The sequence below is a fragment of the Schistocerca nitens genome, chromosome 8, assembly GCF_023898315.1.
Source record: "Schistocerca nitens isolate TAMUIC-IGC-003100 chromosome 8, iqSchNite1.1, whole genome shotgun sequence".
NCBI classification, from domain to species: Eukaryota; Metazoa; Arthropoda; class Insecta; order Orthoptera; family Acrididae; genus Schistocerca; species Schistocerca nitens.
Window position 1 is genome coordinate 635,160,878 of NC_064621.1, and position 21,893 is coordinate 635,182,770.

General features: G+C 42.7%; 2 protein-coding genes across 2 annotated transcripts in view; one reads left to right on the plus strand and one right to left on the minus strand.

The window, feature by feature from the left end:
* Positions 1-6,545, minus strand: part of LOC126199332 (nuclear cap-binding protein subunit 1) — a 204,867-nt gene extending 198,322 nt beyond the window's left edge. Inside the window, exon 1 of the mRNA XM_049936182.1 lies at positions 6,355-6,545. Within this exon, the coding sequence (XP_049792139.1) occupies positions 6,355-6,394 (40 nt within the window). The 5' untranslated portion in view covers positions 6,395-6,545. The remainder of the gene's footprint in view (positions 1-6,354) is intronic.
* Positions 6,546-6,602: 57 nt separating this feature from the next.
* Positions 6,603-21,893, plus strand: part of LOC126199331 (nonsense-mediated mRNA decay factor SMG5) — a 305,533-nt gene continuing 290,242 nt past the window's right edge. The window contains exon 1 of the mRNA XM_049936180.1: positions 6,603-6,829. Within this exon, the coding sequence (XP_049792137.1) occupies positions 6,759-6,829 (71 nt within the window). The 5' untranslated portion in view covers positions 6,603-6,758. The remainder of the gene's footprint in view (positions 6,830-21,893) is intronic.

A 21,893-nucleotide genomic window follows, 5' to 3' on the forward strand; every position in this document is an offset into this window, starting at 1 on the left:
CCCACTATTGGTATAGATGAACAAGGAAGCAAGATATCATACAAATCTACATCTACATGTGCATTTTATAAACCACTGTGCGGTGCATAGGGGACGTACAATTACTAGATATTCCCTTTCTTGTAACCTTCGCAAATGAAGTGAGGGAAACATATTCGCTTGTATGTCTTTGTAGTCAAATGCTTTTTGGAAATCAAGAAACACTGCATCTACAAGGTTGCCTTGATCCAAAGACTTCAGTAAGTCATGTGGGAAAAGTGCAAGTTGGGTTTCACATGATTGATGTTTTCAAAATCCATGCTGGTTGGCACTGAGGAGGTCATTGTGCTCAAAATACCTCAGGAATATGGTCTAAGATTCTACAACAAATTGACATCAAGCATATTAGATGACAGAAGAGCGCGAGCTGTGCCTTTTTCCAGAAACTTGATACGATTTTTTGTTTATGAGATCTACGATAGATTATAGTTAGAACAGGGGGTAACTCAGCTGCAAATTCAGTAAAGAATCTGACAGGGATTCCATCGAGGCCTGCAGCTTTGTTCAATTTTAATGATTTCAGCTGTTTCTCAACACCAATAACATGAATACTTATTTCGTTCATCTTTCCAGTGGAATGAGGATTCAGTTGGGGCAATTCTCCTGGGTTTTCCTTTGTAAAGGAACATTTGAAAACGGAGTTAAGCATTTCATTTTTTCCTCTGCTATCATCAATTTCATTTCCAGTCTCATTCACTATGGATTGACACTTACTTTGGTGACACTATAAGCCTTTACATATGACCAGAATTTCTTTGGATTTTGTGAAATGTCATTTGACAATATTCCACTGAAGTAGTCACTGAAGGCATTATGCATTACTCTCTTGACACCCAAACTTGTTTCATCTAGCATCTCTGTATCTACAGCCCTATACTTTTTGTTTTACACCTACTATGCAGTAATCTCTGTTTCTTTAGAAGTTTCTTTTACAGTAGCCTTATACCATGGAGGTTCCCACCCATTATGAACTGTTTTACTGGGTATGTATCTATCCAGTGTATGGTCAATTATTCTTCTGAACTTGAGCCAGAGTTCCTCTACATGCTCCTGACCTGTGCCGAGAGATCCAAGTTCCTCATCTTTTTTTTTTTTTTTTATTTAGTTTACTGAACATATATATCTTTCTGCTTGTTTTAGTGGACTGGAAACACAATGCCAAAATCAGCATGCAATGGAGGAGCTACACCTGTAACTGCACTTTAGCCCACATATAGCATCTTTCATCTCTGGCGATGTTTGTTAATGTGAAAAATGGAGAGATGCTCCGTGGTTTGGAGTCCATGTTAAACTGAATGTCCTTTTATAACTGGCTGGGCAAGTCAGTTCAAAGGGCTTTCCAAATTCCTCCTCAGTTTCCTTTACTGCTTGCTGAATATACGGACTGAAAAACAATGGAGAAAGATTACAACCCTGTCTCATTACCTTCTCACTTACTGCTCTGTCTTTAGTTTCTGGTAACTGTCATCTGGTTTCTGTTCATGTTATAAATAACCTTTTGCTACCTGTGTTTCACCCCTCCAATCTTCAGAATTTCAAGGAGTGTATACCTGTAAACAATGTCTAAAGTTTTTCCTAAATTCTCTTAGGCTATGAATGTAGGTTTGCCTTTCCTCAAACGATCTTCTAAGGTACATCACCGAGTCATAATTATCTTTTTAGTTCCTTCAGAACTCAAACTGGTCTTCCCTGGGGTTGGCATTTACCAGCTTTTCCAAGATGCTGTAAATAATTTGTGTTATTTTTCTACAATGATTTAGTAAACTGATGCTTAGTGGTGTGCATAACAAGAGGTGGTTGCTGTATGCATTCTGTGCAGAGAGAGAGAGAGAGAGAGAGAGAGAGAGAGAGAGAGAGAGAGAGAGAGAGAGAGACAGAAAGCTTTGCAGTATTGTCAGCGAGCTTTTTTGTCTCTGTCCTGCATCTCACACTCCAGCGAAACTCTATTTCTGCTTCAGATTCTACCTAATAGAATTTATATGCCTGGAAAACTCTCTCTGCCTATTCTCAGAGTAATACTTGTGTTTGCTTCATGCCATCCATTACAAACAGTTTAGTATTAAGTAACAGCACCATACCTAAATTAACAAGAAAATCAACACCAAATATTCTACACAAATCTCGGAGTGCACACTACGAGCTGCTGTAGCAGAACAACACTATTAGCAGGAGTGTCACGTGGTACATGCTCCTTGCCACTGCACACTGCCCACAACCTGCCACAGACACATCACTGTAACATCTGTCATCACCTGCCTTCTTTGGAACTGGAATGTCGACATTCTTCTTCAACAGAGAACACTGTCAGCAAAATGGTTGCATCTCAATTAAGAGGAACAACAATCATGCATGCATCAGAAATATGTAATAATTATTTTCTACATGTGATTTTCCCAATACTTCCAAAAGTTAAATGGGTCTAAGTATTTCTGAGTGAATAACTGCACTTAAATAGAAGGCACATGAAATGCATTAGTGACAGAATGAGTAGCAATAATTAGATGTGCTACTGTCTAGAGTAGTCTTGCTGTATTTCAGCAGACTTCCTACTCAATTCCCTCTACAGTGGTGTCTGACAAAGGGCAGAAGAGTGTTCACTTTCTGATACAATCATCCCAAATATTTATAGTTGGATCTTTTTATGTTTTTTTTGTAGCACCTCACTGACTGTCACATTGTAAGTGTAGAGATTCATATGATGTGTCCTGTCACTTTTCAACAGTTTCTTTCATGATGAAAACTCCGGCTGCTAATGCCCAAAATGTATTCTTGCGATAGAATATGTATTTTGCTGCAAGAATTGACGACAGGTTGGGGGGCAGGGGGGAACATGGGCAGGGGTGTAGCGTTTCTCAGTTTACAGTTTAGTATGACTTGTGCAGCAACCCTCAACTGCTCTTATGATCTCTTCATTAGACAAACTGCATTAGCACAAAAATTGGTACATAACTGGTTTGAATGGCCAAGATCATTGATGAATTCTTCTCGGGTTATCAACTGAGTGGTGGCATTGTTTTGTTGCAACATGTCAATGAGTTTCGTACAAATCATCTTCTGGCCAGAAGATGACACATATTCTTTGTTTTGGTTTTCTACATCTACTACATCTACATCCATACTGCGCAAGCCACCTGATGGTGTGTGGCGGAGGGTACCTTGAGTACCTCTATCGGTTCTCCCTTCTATTCCAGTCTCGTATTGTTCGTGGAAAGAAGGATTGTCGGTATGCTTCTGTGTGGGCTCTAATCTCTCCGATTTTATCCTCATGGTTTCTTCGCGAGATATACGTAGGAGGGAGGAATATACTGCTTGACTCTTCGATGAAGGTATGTTCTCGAAACTTCAACAAAAGCCCATACCGAGCTACTGAGCATCTCTCCTGCAGAGTCTTCCACTGGAGTTTATCTATCATCTCCATAACGCTTTCGCGATTACTAAATGATACTGTAACGAAGTGCACTGCTCTCCATAGGATCTTCTCTATCTCTTCTATCAACCCTATCTGGCACGGATCCCACACTGCTGAACAGTATTCAAGCAGTGGGCGAACAAGCATACTGTAACCTACTTCCTTTGTTTTCGGGTTGCATTTCCTTAGGATTCTTCCAATGAATCTCAGTCTGGCATCTGCTTTACCAATGATCAACTTTATGTGATCATTCCATTTTAAATCACTCCTAAAGCGAACTCCCAGATAACTTATGGAATTAACTGCTTCCAGTTGCTGACCTGCTATTTTGTAGCTAAATGATAAGGTATCTATCTTTCTATGTATTCACAGCACATTACACTTGTCTACATTGAGATTCAATTGCCATTCCCTGCACCATGCGTCAATTCGCTGCAGATCCTCCTGCATTTCAGTACAATTTTCCATTGTTACAACCTCTCGATACACCACAGCATCATCTGCAAAAAGCCTCAATGAACTTCCGGTGTCATCCACAAGGTCATTTATGTATATTGTGAATAGCAATGGTCCTATGACACTCCCCTGCGGCACACCTGAAATCACTCTTACTTCGGAAGACTTCTCTCCATTAAGAATGACAACTCATTGAAATGAAACTCATTGAAACTTTGCGACAAGATGACCCCACCACTCGGCTGATAACCTGAGAAGAATTCATCAGTGGGATACGCCAAGAAAGACTAAAATCGCATAGGTCAACATCATGTTTCATTTTGTCTAAAAGGGACCTAATTCTGTTGGAGTGGTAGAAAATGCATCCGACATGATGTTTTATTATTATGGGACTGATCCTTGGAGTAACAGTTTCCAGAAGCAGAAGTTACTCATAATTATCACCAGCCTTATGGCTGAAGTCCCAAGCCCAATTGTGAAGTGTGGAGAATACGTAGCTTGGAGCAACATTTGATGTCTAAACTTGTTTTTAAATTTAAGTTTACAATTAATTAATGCCAGGAGTAGCAAATAAAATACCTGATGAATAAGTACAGCAATAATTCACTTTCAATAATACTCATTCATGTCATTCCCACTTTCGAGTGGGATAGCTTATATCTCTGTGCCATTTATTTTCCTTATGCAACTGTATTTATAGGATGAGGAGAATCACCACGGATCCTAAAGTTGAACCAAATATTTTAGTACACTTTCATGGACGTCAGGGTACCAAGATGTTAATATGTTCAAGGATTGATAAACATTCAAGAACACTGAAGAAGATGGTTGACTTTCTAATTCTGTGTGCTGTGAAGAAAAATCTATAAACAGATTTGGGGAGCTGCCGCACAGGATTAGCCGAGCGGTCTAAGGGGCTGCAGTCATGGACTGTGCTCCCTCGGGCATGGGTGTGTATATTTGTCCTTAGGATAATTTAGGTTAAGTAGTGTGTAAACTTAGGGACTGATGACCTTAGCAGTTAAGTCCCATAAGATTTCACACCCATTTGTACATTTGGAGAGTTGCATTTCACAACCGAATAACAGATGTCACACATGCATCCACATAACATTTGTCATATGAAAAGCAGAACTGCCACATTCAACTTCGCGAATACTGAACTGTATGTTCTCAATGACTTCAATGTATCATGCATGTGCATTATAGTAATGTCAGCGAATGTAAAGTCAAATATGTTGTTAATTTGTCAGGTTTAATGCTGATTCCACTGAATTTACAAATCTGTCCCATATTGAAAAATACATACAATATGGCAAAAGGAAGCAAGATTAGGGTTTAACAACCTGTTGGCATCGAGATCATTAAAGATGGAGCACAAGCTTAGAAAGTTTCTAACATGGGGAAAAAAATCAGCCTTGCCCCTTCAAACAAACCATCCTAGCATTTGCCTGGAGTAATTTAGGGAAATCACTGAAAACCTAAATCTGGATAGCCAGAAGTGGACTTGAACCATCATTCTTCCAAATGCAAGTTGCTCGGTACAATTGGAGACAGAGGTTGGCTGTTGAAAGCTGATAACAAGATACATCTATGTTATTTGAAATGACATTTTGCTATAGCCGACTCACTCATCAATACTTTTCTTCTAAATGTTTCAAAGTGACTGATACATTGTCATTACATTAGCTGTATTCCAAGGATTCCATGGAGAGTGATGTCTCGGATGGGGGAAAAAGTGCAGCACAGTGAACTGGCTACACTGTCACATCAGTGCTAATTCTAATTACAATATAAACTAAAACATGAAATTTAAGGGTCTCTGTAAATATGTTCTTCAATGGAATAGGGAGAGTTGTCCAATGTAAAATTCTCTGATGCAGTCTTAACATCAACCAAATTATCTACATCATTTTTAATATGCTCTAGTAGATTATGAGCACATATGAAGCCATGTATCTTGGTTCCTTTCTGAAATATAACGGTGATGTGTTTTCAGGGAATACTCCTCAAAACATTCAGTATGTAAATTATTCAACTCTTCAAAAAAAAAGAACTTTCTTGAAAAAGAAGTTCAACGTAAAAAATCGGTTTTCACCAGGCAATTACTTCTCTAAAACACACGCATCCACAGATAGTTGGGCAATTTCGACAATGCAAGTATATTCCTGAGAATCATTTGCTGTAAAGTGGGGTGACTAGTTTCTCAATAAGTTAAGGCAGATTTAAAATTAATTCCCGATAATACAACTACCGATACACGGTCAAATAAACTTAAACTCTAGTAAGTTTTTAAATCTTATCCATCTAAAACAATGAAGGTTTGGTATCATGCCACGGCAAACAACAAATTGGTTCTTCTGACGCTATAACCACTTCAAGTGATCATTGCGTGCTACATTCTACAGTGAAACCGAAAAGGTTTCCCTAATCGTTACTGTAAAACTCACCATATCCATCGTCATCATCATGAACCCTTCTTCTGCTCATCTTGCTTCAATAAATCAGGGTGCTGCTAGATCCAATAATTAAACTGTATTACTAGTGACTATTAAACATAAACACGTCCCATGATTGTCACCACAACACGACGAATTCATAGATGAAGGAACTACCGCGTGTACACAACTTCACAGAGTTCTACAAACTCAGCCACACACATGACCATTAATATCTTTGAAAACAGAAGATGGGGATCTTTCGTTATCTCTGACGCAACAGCTTCTGTAAGCATGTTGTGGTGTGTGGAGGCACTTAGAAAATGGGATCATGAAACAGATAATTTGTACCCCATTTACTGTGGGAAATGAGAGAAATTCGTCGAAACTCCTGAGAGTAAAAATGAGTTGACACTATGAAGAAGTCTTACAACGCTGGTTCGGATGTGAAGAACGAAAGCGCTGATGTTATAAAACGTCTTTACAGGTAAGATGTTATATTGTTGAAAGTAGACATAAACTAATACAATTATTTGACAGTGTCATTTTGTGATTCCCTGGGATACCATTTGCCCATATTTGTGTGACGACTGCTATGAGGGCTACGCACAATATTGATTATTGAAGATACTTGTGACCTTGGAATAAATGTTTGTCAATGCAGTTTTGTACTGTTGTCGACCGAATGTTTACACTAGTGACATCACATGTTTGTAAATATCAGTAACACAAATCAGTGTTAAGCTGTAGTTATTCTGTTTCATGGAAAAATGTGTAAGATAGATTTTCTTTCAAGCGGCAAAGTTAACAATAGTTGGAAGAATGCTGACAAAACTGTTGCTCAGTGGTCAGACGCTAGACTTTTCAGTCATGTGTTAGTCTGTTTCTTGCACAGCACCTGTGATTGCCTGCTTTTTACTCTCTCTGCGGATAGTTGCTGTTTGACTGCGAAAAACGTAGGAGATATTTTTTTAACCTGAATTGTGAGCATCAAGATAATACTTTATTTACACACATCCATTCGAAAGTATGAGTGCTTTGGTAGCACAGTGTTCAGTTTTCAGACTTCTCAATTGTCTCAGTAAGATTAACACATGATACATTGAATAATCTCGGGAGTTTCTCAACAGCTGCAGTATTTCCTTCGGAATAGGCCTACTGAGGCTAGACACACTGACTGTGGATCTCGTGGCGAGTCTGTATTCGTGACAGCTACACCCTGATGTGAAAGGAACTTATATATATTAGTTTTATGGCCAGTATTTCACATTTTATCAAGTAAATGTGGGAAATATTTCATGCTGCTATTGTGGAGAAATGTTTTTGCTGCAGGTAGTAGTTAAATAAATTCTGGCCATTCACAAGTTCACCAGCATCAAATTGGGACTGCAAGTGTGCCATTTTGAGAGGTTTGATCCTTATGCAGGGTCAAACGTTTCGAAGATAGGTTGATAACAACGCTAGTAGTCTTCGGATGAAGATACAGAGAAGTCTGTTTTCCTTTACTACTTCATTGCAGTGGGAGTATTTTATCACAGCCCACCCAACTGGCCTCAACCAGCTTAAAGCACTAACACCTTTATTTAACACTTCCTGCATCCCTCCAATTCAAGGAGGTCGCCCCACTTGTGCTCTTTCCCCTCCACTCAGGTTGTTGTGATAACTTTCCATAATTCCTCACCTCATATCTGGCATGAGCTTCCTTTCCCCACATTGTTTCTCACTGAATTCAACATCAAGTCATGGACCAAGTTTAATCATGAACAGTCACAGAACACTGTGGTTGTTCTGTCACTATTTGTAGTTAAATTTGAGTTTATTATATGTATATGTATGCTCTTGACATTGTGTATATGCTATTTTGTAAATACTACTTTGTCTGTCTGGATGACTTCAATTAAATAAAAAGCGAGTCTTGCAACTTTGGGTGTATCTATTTCGAACCCCTTAAAAAGTGTTGAATGACTGTAATGCAACACTTATTGTTGAATCTGGCACACCATGCAAATTATCTAAGCTTCTATGATGCAAGATGTTCTCTCTGACCTGTTGGGTAAATCACCACCCTGAGGGAGGAGGACAAGGACATACCTCTCCTACAGGGACTTCTGTATTGTAGCAGAACTTAAATGGATACCAGTCGTATTTGAAAGAATTGCAGCTCCTGGCTGAGGAGAGACCATTCTGCATCTGTTTACAAGAAACTCATTTTAAAGTTACTGACACACCTTAGTTATGTGTCTTTCATTGCTACAGGAAGGACGGTATTACTGGAGATGGGGCTAGTGGTGGAGTGGCTGTTTTTGTTGATGGCAGATGGCATTCTTCTCCTGTCACTCTTACACTGATGATGTTGAAATGGAAGTTCTTAAACCATTTAAGGTCATAGTGTGTTCTTTATATCTTCCATTTCCTGATCAATTGCATGCGGGTGAACTGACCGAGCTTTTCTGGGCACTCCCATGGTCATTCCTCCTCATGGATGACCTAATGCACACAATGAGCTGTAGGGCTCGTCTACCACTTGCTTCAGAAGAATGATGGTTCAAGTCCACTTCTGGCTATCCAGATTTAGGTTTTCAGTGATTTCCCTAAATTGCTCCAGGCAAATGCTTGGATGGTTTGTTTGAAGGGGCAAGGCTGATTTTTTTCCCCATGTTAGAAACTTTCTAAGCTTGTGCTCCATCTTTAATGATCTCGATGCCAACAAGTTGTTAAACCCTAATCTTGCTTCCTTTCGCCATATTGTATGTATTTTTCAATATGGGACATTCACGATATTAGGCAGATATACCAGTTCCTTTGGCTCTTCAGTGTATATGGCATTACGTCCCCTAGAATTGATTCAGAGCCATCAAAGTACAAGGTTTCTTGTCTGTTCTCACCTGCTCAGTGTATCACAAGTGGCCCACCATATATACTCAGTAACTAGTTGATACTGCTCATCCATGATACCTTACAGCATCTCAAACACCAGGGTAAGGATGGGGTCTTTAACTGAATACGTGAAAGCTTCAGGATATATAGGGAAACGACATAGCCAACAAAGCAGCCTAAGAAGCATAGAAGGATGTTGCGATGGTGGCCTGTATTGATGTGCTGTCACCGTGCCCACTGCCATTCATTACCTGACAAAATAATCATGCGTCGCTGTGAGACTGAATGGCCGGAAGTGGCGAACAACAAACTATAGTCACTCAGATTGACTTCACAGGCATGGCGTACTTAAGTCAGACACATTGATGTAAGATGGTGCTGCTTACCAGGCCGTACTGAGGATGGAGACCTTTAACACACAGTTTCCTCTTCTGGCAGGAGGATCAACCATTCTGTGAAATCTGTGGTCAGGTTCAGCATATTTTGGCAACATGCGCTTTATATAAGGACATCAGGACAGTCCCTGGTTTGGTGGAGATCTGCCCACGCCAACGCACCAGAACTGCCAGGCCTCATTCCGTAAGTTGTGGGGAGGGAATACGGACTTTAATGCGTTATAAACAATTCTGTTTGTGTCCCCCTGGAGAATGGCTTGCTGATTGTAAGCATGCTGATGACCATGCTGTTGAGCATGTCACATCCAAAATCATGATCGTCTTCTCTTTCTTCTTATGGATAGGTGCTGCTTCTTACAGTAGTGATTCCAGAGTGCCTTTAAAAATACGAAGGCACTCAACGTGGGCAATTGTTGTCTGTCTTGGCAATTTCAATTTGACACTGACTGGTGGTGTTATTTCAGTTGCTTTGTGCGGCCCATTGTACTGCATCATGAACTTCTTTATCTTACACTTCAGGGTATACAGGCTTGTTGACATCACCCATTGACTTACTCAGTATTCCAGTAATTTACCATTACACTATCACATTCTCTCATAATGTTCAAGGGCCTTGGTGCTCGCCTTTTGCGTCCAGTTCCACATGTCCTTCAACAGGGTTGTGACAGGTTCTGGAAATCGGGGAATATCAGGGAATTTCAAACACTTCAGGGAAATTTGAAAAAGTGCTGGAAAAAATATTGTTTTTGCGTCAGTAGATGAAATAGTTTGTTTACTGAGGTGAGGTGTGATGCACCATCACTGGCTAGGTGCAGCTGAGTACGTGTGCCACCCCCGTACTCCCTCATTACTACTGCTTCTCCCCTCAGCTTGCAGTCAGTGCTGCCACCACTGCTTGCCACTAGCCTAGCAGCTGCTGACAGAAGTGCAACCCTTCCACAAATTGCTGCAGGTTCCAGTGCTGGGCCATCAACAAGTGCAGCATGCGAACCGTTCAATGAAACATCATCAATATGGCTTTTGGAGCCGAAGGCCCACTCGTATACCCTCGACGACTGCATAACACAAAGCTTTACGCCTCGCCTGGGCCCGTCAACACCGACATTGGAGGTGTGAGAACTGGTTTATTTGGATCTGATGCTTGGAGACTGTAGATGCAGTGGCCGGAGGCGGCGGTCGTATGTGCACGAGTTGTGTCAGAGTGATTGTGTAAATGTATGTGTGCACTGGTTTTCGGAAAGAAGTTATGTCTCAAAATTTAGTTGTTAGAGTGCGATTGTCTTCTCTATGTGCCTGTCTGCGGGTCAGCAATCGTCTTTACAGTGAATTGCTACCTATCCTTATTATTATTGTCATTATTCAGTTTCTCCCTGCGTATTTGTTGCTCGAACAGTCCACAGGTGTACTGCCGGTTCATAGTGTCCAACGGGCGCAATATTTCGGTGATCAGACATGTCGCCAACGTCAGGTGCGCTGACGAACTGAGCTCCTGAGGGCTGGCGGCCGATTCAAATCCCCTCCCCCGCGGGCCGCTCTCTTCGCCGTCCGCGCACGCGGACGTGGATATGTCGTCGGAATCTGTTGCAGCGTCGATGTGCTTGCTACGTCCACCCTGGTCGCCAGTTCGTACTTCTTGCTGAAAGTGGGAAGACTTATATCGGACAGACAGTACGCACCATCGAAGATCGTTGCCGAGAACATCAAAGGCACACTTGACAGAACTATACAAATAAGTCAGCGGTAACAGAGCACTGTTTGTCCCAGAAATACGAGATGGATTATGAGCGTACCAAGATCCTGGCTCAGACCTCTAAATATTTGGACAGCGTTATAAGGGAGACTATCGAAATTCGCACCAGGGAAGATCTTATCAACCGAGATTGCGGCTACAATCTCAGCAAGGCTTGGTACGCGGCATTGAATGTAATTAAGAAGACTCTCAGCAAGAAGTACGAACTGGCGACCAGGGCGGACGTAGCAAGCACATCAACGCTACGACAGATTCCGACGACAGATCCACGTCCGCGGGTGTGGACGGCGAAGAGAGTGGCCTGTGGGTGGAGGGGATTTAAATCGGCCGCCTGCACTCAGGAGCTCAGTTCGTCAGCGCACCTGACGATGGTGACATGTCTGATCGCCGAGATATTGTGCCCGTTGGACACTATGAACCGGCAGTATACCCGTGGACTGTTTGAACTCATTATTATTGATTGTAGAGTATGAACAAGATTCTCAGAGACTGTTGACACAGTAGCTGGAGACAGTGGTCATATGTGCTTGAGTTGTGTCTGAATGATTGTGTGTGCTCTAATCTTCTGACAAAGGCTAGGGCCAAAAATTTAGTTGTGAGAGTGTTATTTTTTTCTGTGTGCCTGTCTGCGGCTCAGTGATCATCTTTACAGTGAGTTGCTACCTATCCTCATTTGTATTGGTTTTCAGAGTATTCACCCACGTTATCTGTTGCATGGATTAATCACTGTGGTCTAATGTCAGTGGCTCATGAATAGCTGGCCACACAAGTGGATTTCCATGATAGGCCAAAACCACAGGCCGTTTCTGTGGGTATCTGTAATGAATCGGGCCTGCTGATTTGAAGCCACTCAGTTACCACTAATGTGCAGGCCCTGCCCATCAGATCTGGTCTCACTGATCTGCCCACAGGCTGGGTCTGTTTGTGTGTGGTGTAATGCAGTGGATTTTCATGGTTTATCCGTGGACCCACGACTTTGATGCTCCTCAGCAGACCAGAGTCCATGGGTGATAGATTTCAGGAATTGTGACTGTCTCACTGCAAGTACATTGTACAGCGTGGCTTTTTATAGAGATTTTGTGTGTTCTAGTACTTTTTGGCACTTAAAAAGTAGTTTGTATGTTAGAAAGTATAGATGATAAGAAAAAGAAAATTTTGTCTGTCATTAGAGGTTTGTACACTATGTACTCATACATTTCTTGGAAGAAAAATCATAAAATAATATATATAACACAGGGGGAATAACCAACAATAACGAACATAGCAGAACCAACATTTATTGGCGGTCACCTACAGTGTTGGTTTACACAATTCTTCCCCTCCTTATTCACTTCTTTCAAGGGGCCTACTCTTTTCTGAGGTTATTTCTGAAATCAGTGAATGTATTTTAAATCTGTCTTGCAACTCCAATGAAATCCATATTTTTGTCACCAAATGTGTTTCGTTTTATTGAAACAAGGTAACGTCAGTGGTCTTAATGAAACACATATATCATTTGGCTTGCTTTCTTCATCTTAAAGTAGTTCATGACAAAAGATGTTGATGTTAGTACTTAAGATTTTTGGTCACATTATAGGAAATGCCATCTGCGTGCAAGTTCTTTTTTTATATATTTCCTCATTTGCACTATTGCTTCTTGTGCTGTAGTTGCAAAGACAGATTGTCAACTTATGTCTTAAGTTGCCCTTGAAATCTCAAAATTGGTCAGGGAAAAATGGTAAAACTTGTCTGGAACTCAGGGAAATATCAGGGAATTTCACTTGGGGAAACTTGCGGCAACCCTGTTCAATGTTATAGCAAAGTTCTCTACCGATTCCTTGTCCCGTTCAATTTTTGGTTTTACTACATCCTACCATACACACCACCTTCTATGGTGAAAGTCCAGTGTTATCATAATTTTTGAAGTGTGTGCTGCTGCCACATATTGTGAGTAAACATCCAAGTCATTGTGGGGGCTATTGACATAATAGCTCAGTATCTTACTGGTCATTCAATGACCACCTTCCATCCTTCTGTCAGCTTGGGGTGTTATGGGCTAGTTCTTAGTTTATGAGTGTATAACGAGTGATATGGTTGCTTCATCAGCTCTGACATGAAATTGGCACCATGGTCTGAGATCACTGTCTCAGGGACACCAAACTACAGTCAATTATTTACCGTGGCATGCACTACTATGTTTGCTCATTTGTTTGGAATACTAATTGTTGCAACATATTACGAGAAATGATTTATAATTGTCATAACCCGCCAGGGGGCTCATGGTTCTTTTGTGAGTTCATGTGTGGTGCACGCAGGACCCGAGCTATTGCTGTCCATTATTCCTTCCCTGGCTGCATTTCTTTCACCCTGCTCCTACCCCCCTATACTTGCTCCTTCCCTGTTGCCCCCTCCTTTCCCCTCTCTCTGTGTGCTGATTTATATCGGTCTGGCTACCCATCTGGTTCCCATATTGATTGCAATTTTGTTCCTTCTGCCTGTTCTCTTCCATCCTTTTTGGCTTGAGGTTTGACCTCCACTTCTAAATTTTCCATTTTTAGTGTCAGCTATTTGGGGAAGAACTCCCTCCCCAGCATCTATGACGTGAATCACTCTCCCCTCTTCCTCCCCTCTGTAGCCCCCGTCCAACCTGCTGGGTCACCAGCATATGTAGCCAGTCCGTATGGTGAGGCTGTTATCTACCCATTTGCCGAAGCCCTGTGACGACACAGGAATCACACTACTAATACCTGAGCTGTTCCCTCCCCATGTAGGCTAGGGAGTAGTTGCTGGTCTTCCTGGAGCCTAGGAAGCCCTTGTTGTGGCTGGGTGACTCTTACGGGGAGAGCCCCTGATCGAAGTAGTTGGTATCAGGGTGGATGCTTGGTGCATGAAGCATATCAAGCTGCAAAAATCTGGCCATTCTCCAATGACAGTCTCTTCGAATGGTGAAGGATCACCGAATGCTGCACGAAACACTTTCCACGCTACCTCATCTGTACTATGGCAGACATGGACACATTCACATTTTTGTGAAGAATATCAAGGACAAGTTTGGCGAAGCGGAGTCTCTCAGTAAGATGCTGTCGGGCTCCCTGTTGATCAAAGCTTCTTCTGCTGCCCAGTCTGCAGCTCTTCATGCTTGTGATCATCTTGGCAATGTCGAAGTGTCTGTTACCCCTCACCGATCTCTGAATATGGTCCATGGAGTGATTTTTCATAGGGACACCATCCCTCAAACTGATGAGGAACTCTGGGCTAATCTGGAGCGATGCGGTGTTCATTTTGTTCAACATGTGCAGAAGGTTCGCAAAGACAACTGCACTGATACTAGCACCTTCATTCTGGCTTTTGAGGGGGATATCCTCCCAGAGAAAGTCAAGGTTATGTGCTGCAGATGTGACGTGAAGGTATACGTCCCGCCACCCATGAGGTGCTTGTGTTTTGTTGCATATGTCTTCCCGCTGCACAGTGGCACAGTGGACCAACTGTGTGGTGACTGGACAACGACACCATGTAGGAAGCCCCTGTGTTCTGCCACCTGTGTGTGTCAATTGTAATGACCTCCACTCCCCTCGCTCACCAGATTGTCCAACTTTCTAGAGAGAAAAGAGGATCCAAGAGTATAAGTCCCTGGATTGCCTGTCTTATGCTGCTCGCCAAAAATATGAGAGACTCCATCCAGTGTCACTTTCTTCCACTTTTGCTTCTGTTACATCTTTCACCCTCCTACCTCTTCCTTACTCCAGCCCCATCCCCCTCCCCCTCCCCTGCAGTTCCCACAACCTCCCCTCCAGGAGCTGCTCCGCCTCCCTGGCCAAAGAAGTGCCCCCTCCCCTTCCTCAGCACCTGCAAGTGGTGGGGCTTCCCCCCAGGGCCCCTGTCCCTGACATGTCTCAGGCCGGAAGCCTAATACCACAAATCAGCCACGAGACGCACCATCTGTGCGCCCCAAAGGTCACCCACTCGTTTTCGGTTCCAGATCTTGCAGATGCCTGTACTCCCTCTGTGTCGTGTCCTGACCTACTCCTCCTCCACGAAAGAAGAAGAAACTTATGCCCCAGAACAAGGCCCCTCCAGTGCCCCCAGAGGTGCCATCTCCTCCCCTTGCAACCTGAGTCTGACATTTATGTATATTACCTCATCCTTGTTGGTGATGACCACTGGCTGAGTGACATGACCTCCTCTCGGCTTCTTCATATCTAACCTGGACAATCATCCTGTGGAATTGCTGTGGGTACTTTCGTCACCTACCAGAAATACAGTGTCTTGTTTCTTCCTATTGCGCATTCTGCCTTGCTCTTCAAGAAACGCAATCACTGTTTATGTATGTCTGCTGTGCACTTCGACAGTTCTCTCTGGAATTACATTGATGAGGTTGTGCAAGGCATCTCTGCCCCCATTCTTCATGCTGTTGGCACTGCTGTCCCCCTATCCACAGGTCCCACTCATCATCGACTTGTACCGTGGTGGACCAAGGAGGTAGCAGTTGCTGTACAGGATCGCTGACGGGTACTGCAGTGATTTAAATGACACCCTTCGCAGACCAACCTCTTTGCTTTTAAGTGTCTCCATGCTAAGCCTCATTACCTTATTAAGCAGAGTAAAAAGGAATGCTGGGACTACTATGTTTCATCTGTGAGGACGTATGCCTCTTCATCACAGTGTTGGTCCAAGTTCTGTAGCCTTCTGGACTGCCAACAGCAGTCAACTGTCGAGGGTGTTAAACTCCAAGGTGCTCTGTGCACTGATCTGTTGGTCCTTGCAGAACACCTCGTGAGACACTTTGCAATAGCATTGACGTCCTCTTCCTATCCTGCTATGTTTCTCTAGCAGAAACGCTGAGTTGAATAGATCCCCCTCTCCCCATCTGTTTCAATCCACACTGTGCTGAACCCTGTAAGTAAGCCTTCTCTGAAAGGGAATTCTTGCAGGCTCTTACCTCTACACCAGGTGATCCAAGACTTGGACATTACCCAGAGGCAACATCTCCTCCGTGTCTTCCACCACATTTGGCTCACAGGTGCTTTCCCATCACAGTGGCAAGACAGTATAGTTATCCCTGTCCTTAAGGCTGAGAAGAACCCAAAGTCTCTTGACAGCTATTGCCCATTTAGCCTGATGAACGTACTTTGTAAACTGCTTGAGAGGATGGTTAGCTTCAGATTACGTTGGGTACTCAAATCTTGGGGCCGTTTATCCCTGTACCATTGTGGCTTCCTTGGAGGACGATCTCCAACTGAACATTTACTCAGATTGGAAACAGCAATCCAACAGGCTTTTATTAACCACCGGCATCTTGTTGTGGTCTTCTTTGACCTACGTAGGGCGTATGGCACGGCTTGTTGCCATCACATTTTACTTACCCTCCACGACTGGGGCTACCGTGGCCCACTTCTGATTTTTTGTTCGCGGGTTTTTATCTCACTGGTTCTTCCGGGTTCGAGTTGGCACTCCACCCAGCACTCCTCGGATTCAGGAGAACGGTATCAACAGGGTTCTGCGTTAAGTGTCACACTCTTCCTCATAGCCATCAATGGACTAGTAACCTGTGTTGGGCTTGCGATTACCCCAACGTTGTACGTCAACGATTTTGGCATCTGGTGCAGCTGCCACTCGGTATTATCTGTTGAGCACCAGACCCAAGGTGCCATCTGACAGGTCTCTGCGTGGGCTATCTCCTGTGGCTTCCAGTTTTTTCCCCTCCAAAATGCGGGTTATGCATTTTTGTTGTCGACACACACTACACCTCAATCCAGACCCTTATTTAGGCTACCAGCTCCTCAATGTTGTAGCACAGTTCTGTTTCTTGAGCTTTATTTTTTATAAAAAGCTTACGTGGCTGCCCCATATTCGCTACCTAAAGACTACACGCATGCCGAAGCTTAATGCTGTCCACCTACTGGCCCACACGTTTTGCCACTCGTCTCCATCTTTACCGTGCTCTGGTCTTGCCCAGACTAGATTATGGTTGTCAGGTTTATGGCTCAGTGGCTCCTTCCACTCTGACAATATTTGACCCTGTTCACCATTGTGAGGTACATCTGGCTGTTGGTGCCTTTCGCACTAGTCCTGTTTACCGTCACCTCGCATAAGTTGGGATTCCCTCTCTACAAATGTGATGGGTCAAATTCCTGGTTTCTTACACAGTCACCATTCGCCGATTCCCAGACTTTCCTGTGTACCCTGTCATTTTTGCAAATGAGGGATGTCTCCCTCCTGACGACTACCCACAGGTAAGATTGCTGGTTGGAATGTGACTCACTACTCCCTGCCGGGACCTCTATCTCCACTCACTGGAATGCGCCCCGCGTATTTCCTGCCACACCCCTCCTTGGACAGTGCCCAGACCATGGATTAGGACAGACCTATTCCAGGGTTCTAAGATCTCTGTCCCCCTTATGGCTTCCTGTCGTCTTGTACGTGCTGTCCTTGCAGAGTTCCAGGGTGCCACCATCTTCTAAACTGATGGTTCTAAGGCAATAGAGAGCAGGATACACTTTCACATCTGCTACTGGCTTAGAACACCATTTATTGCTGGGATCATATAATGTGTTTACAGCAGAGCTCCTAGCCATTCACAGAGCCCTCCATTTTGTTTCTCAGGCCTCCATCCACAGTGTTTTAATTTGTACCTTTTGACACTGTACCACACAAGCAGCTTGTAGTGAAATTGCATGCTTATGGAATATTGTCTCAGTTATATGACTGAATTCGTGATTTCCTGTCAGAGAGGTCACAGTTTGTAGTAACTGACGGAAAGTCATTGAGTAAAACAGAAGTAATATCTGGCATTCTCCTGGGTAGTGTTATAGGCCCTTTGCTGTTCCTTATCCAATTTGGGGAGACAATCTGAGCAGCCCTCTTAGGGAGCAGCCCTCTTAGGTTGTTTGCAGATGACGCTGTCGTTTATCAGCTAGTAAACTCATTAGAAGATCAAAAGAAATTGCAAAACGATTTAGAAAAGATGTCTGTATGATGCGAAAATCGGCAATTGTCCCTAAATAACGAAAAGTGTAAGGTCATCCAAGTGAATGTTAAAACGAATCGGTTAAACTTCAGCTATATGATAAATCAGTCAACTCTAAAGGCCGTAAATTCAACTAAATACCTAGGAATTACAATTAAGAACTACTTAAAATGGAAGGAACACGTAGCAAATGTTGTGGGGAAGATAAACCAAAGACACCGTGGTTTTGGCAGGACACTTAGAAAATGTAACAGATCTACTAAGGAGACTGCCTACACTACGCTAGTCCGTCCTCTTTTTAGAATAGTGCTGTGCGGTGTGGATCCTTACCAGATAGGATTGACAGAGTACATTGAAAAGGTTCAAAGAAGGGCAGCAAGTTTTGTATTATCATGAAATAGGGGAGAGAGTGTACTGAAATGGTACAGGATTTGGGGGGGCATCATTAAAGCAAAGGCGTTTTTAGTAGCAGCGAAATCTTCTCACAAAATTCCAATCACCAATTTTCTCTTCCGAATGTGAAAATATTTTGTTAACACCAATCTGCACAGGGAGAAACGACCACCATGATAAAATAATGGAAATCAGAGCTCGTACGGAAAGATATAGGTGTTTGTTCTTTCCGTGCTCTATACGAGATTGGAACAATAGAGAATTGTGAAAGTGGTATGATGAACCCTCTGCCAGGCACTTAAATGTGATTTGCAGAGTATCCATGTAGATGTAGATGTAGATGTACCAACTCAATTAGCAGCCTACAGACTATTGACTGATGCTACTCTCATCACCCTTTGGTCTCTGCTATCCATGACCACCTCTCTGCCCTTGGCAGTGCCACCTGCTCAGTTGTCTGTCTCTGGGTCCTAAGTCATGTGGGCATCCCAGGGAATGAACTGGATGATTGTTTGGCTAGAGAAGCAGATCTGTATTACCCACTCTCTTTCATGATTCCAGCTGCGGATATGCAGATGTATGTCAAAGCTTTCTTTGCCCAAAAGTGGAATGACATCTGGTGTGCTACTGCTCACAGTAATGAACTCCACATAATCAAGGAGTCTGTTGTGGTTTGGTGCTCTTCCCTCTGTTCCTCTTGGAAGGAGTCCACTGTCTTATGCTGTCTACGCATTGGTCATACCAGGCTCACTCATTGTTTCTCTTGCATAATGAACCACCCCTAAAATGTTGTTGTGGAGCCAGACTGACGGTATCCCATATATTGGTGGAATGTCCCCATCTTTTAGCCCTTCGTACAAAGTATAGTCTCTCAGATTCCTTAAATTTCGTATTGGCAGATGATTTGCAGGTGATAGAACTGGGCCTCGGTTTCAGCCGTGAAAGTGGTTTTTATTTTCAGATGTAAGGTTTTGCTTTACTCCTGGAGCAGGGGCAGGGTGGTTGTGGTTGGGGCCTCTCTTCACATTTTCTCGGTCTGGGATCCACGACTACTCCCCCTAGCAAATGCCGCTCTTTTATCCCTCTATTTTCCCAGTTTTTAGATTTGGGCTACTCTTTTATACCTTCTACAGTGTGTTTTTTAACTTCCCCCTTTTATAGTTTGACTCCTCTCCACTTTTAGTGGACCTTCTCCATTCCATGTGTAACTTTGGCTTTGTGGGACTGATGACTTCACTGTATAGTCCCATACTCCCTCAATCATTCAGTCATAATTATCATAACGTAGTAGTGCCCCCCCCCCCCCCCCCCCCGAACCATGGACATCAGCATTGGTGGGGAGACTTGCGTGCCTCAGCAATACAGATAGCCATACCATAGGTGCAACCACAACAGAGGGGTATCTGTTGAGAGGCCAGACAAACATGTGGTTCCTGAAGATGGGCAGCAGCCTTTTTGGTAGTTGCTGGGGAAACAGTATGGATGATTGACTGATCTGGCCTTGTAACATTAACCAAAATGGCCTTGCTGTGCTGGTACTGCACACTGCTGAAAGCAAGGGGGAAACTGCAGCCATAATTTTTCCCGAGAGCATGCAGCTTTACTGTGTGGTTAAATGATGATGGCATTCTCTTGGGTAAAATATTCGGGAGGTAATATAGTTCCCCCATTTGGATCTCTGGGCAGGGACTACTCAGGAGGATGTCGTAATCAGGAGAAAGAAAACTGGCGTTCTACAGATCGGAGCATGGAATGTCAGATTAGATTAGATTAGATTAATACTAGTTCCATGGATCATGAATACGACATTTCGTAATGATGTGGAACGAGTCAAATTTTCCAATACATGACATAATTAAGTTAATTTAACAACATAATTAAGTTAATATAACATCTTTTTTTTTGTGAATCGGACAGATAGGTTAGGTTAGGTTAGCCTTGATCGGACATGTATGTTGGAAAATTTAAAAAGGGAAATGGATAGGTTAAAGTTAGTTATAGTGGGAATTGATGAAGTTTGGTGGCAGGAGGAACAAGACTTCTGGTCAGGTGAATACACTGTTATAAATACAAGATAAAATAGGGTTAAAGCTGCAGTAGGTTTAACAATGAATAACAAAATAGGAGTGTGGGTAAACTAGTACGAACAGCATAGTAAATGCATTATTGTGGCCAAGATAGACACAAAGCCCACACCTACCACAGTAGTACAAGTTTATATGCCATCTAGCTCGGCAGATGACGAAGGATTGATGAAATGTATTATGAGATACAAGAAATTATTCAGATAGTGAAAGGAGAGGAAAATTAAATAGTCATGGGGGACTGGAATACAATAGTAGAAAAGGAAGAGAAGGAAAAGTAGTAGGTGAATATGGAATGGGGGTAAAGATTGCAAAAGGAAGTTGCCTGGTAGAATTTTGCACAGTTGTTGTTGTTGTGGTCTTCAGTCTTGAGACTGGTTTTGCACAGAGCTTAACTTAATCATAGCTAACACTTGGTTCAAGAATCATGAAAGAAGGTTGTATATTTGGAAGATACCTGGAGACACTGGAAGGTTTCAGATAGATTATATAATGGTAAGACAGGGCTTTAATAACCAGGTTTTAAATTGTAAGGCATTTCCAGGGGCAGATGTGGACTCTGACCACAATCTATTGGTTATGAACTGTAGATTAAAACTGAAGAAACTGCAGAGAGGTGGGAATTTAAGGAGATGGGACCAGGATAAACTTAAAGAACCAGAGGTTGCAGAGAGTTTCAGAGGGAGCATTAGGGAACGATTGACAAGAACAGGGGAAAGGAGTACAGTAGAAGAAGAATGGGTAGCTTTGAGAGATGAAATGGTGAAGGTGGCTGAGGATCAAGTAGGTAAAAAGATGAGGGCTAGTAGCAATCCTTGGATAACAGAAGAGATATTGAATTTAATTGATGAATGGAGAAATGTAAAAGTGCAGTAAATGAAGGGGGCAAAAAGGAATACAAAAGTCTCAAAAATGAGATCAACAGGAAGTGCATAGTGGCTAAGCAGGGATGGCTAAAGGACAAATGTAGGGATGTAGAGGCATATATCATTAGGGGTAATATATTTACTGACTACAGGAAAATTAAAGAGACCTTTCGAGAAAAGAGAACCACTTGTATGAATATCAAGAGCTCAGATGGGAAACCAGTTCTAAGCAAAGAAGGG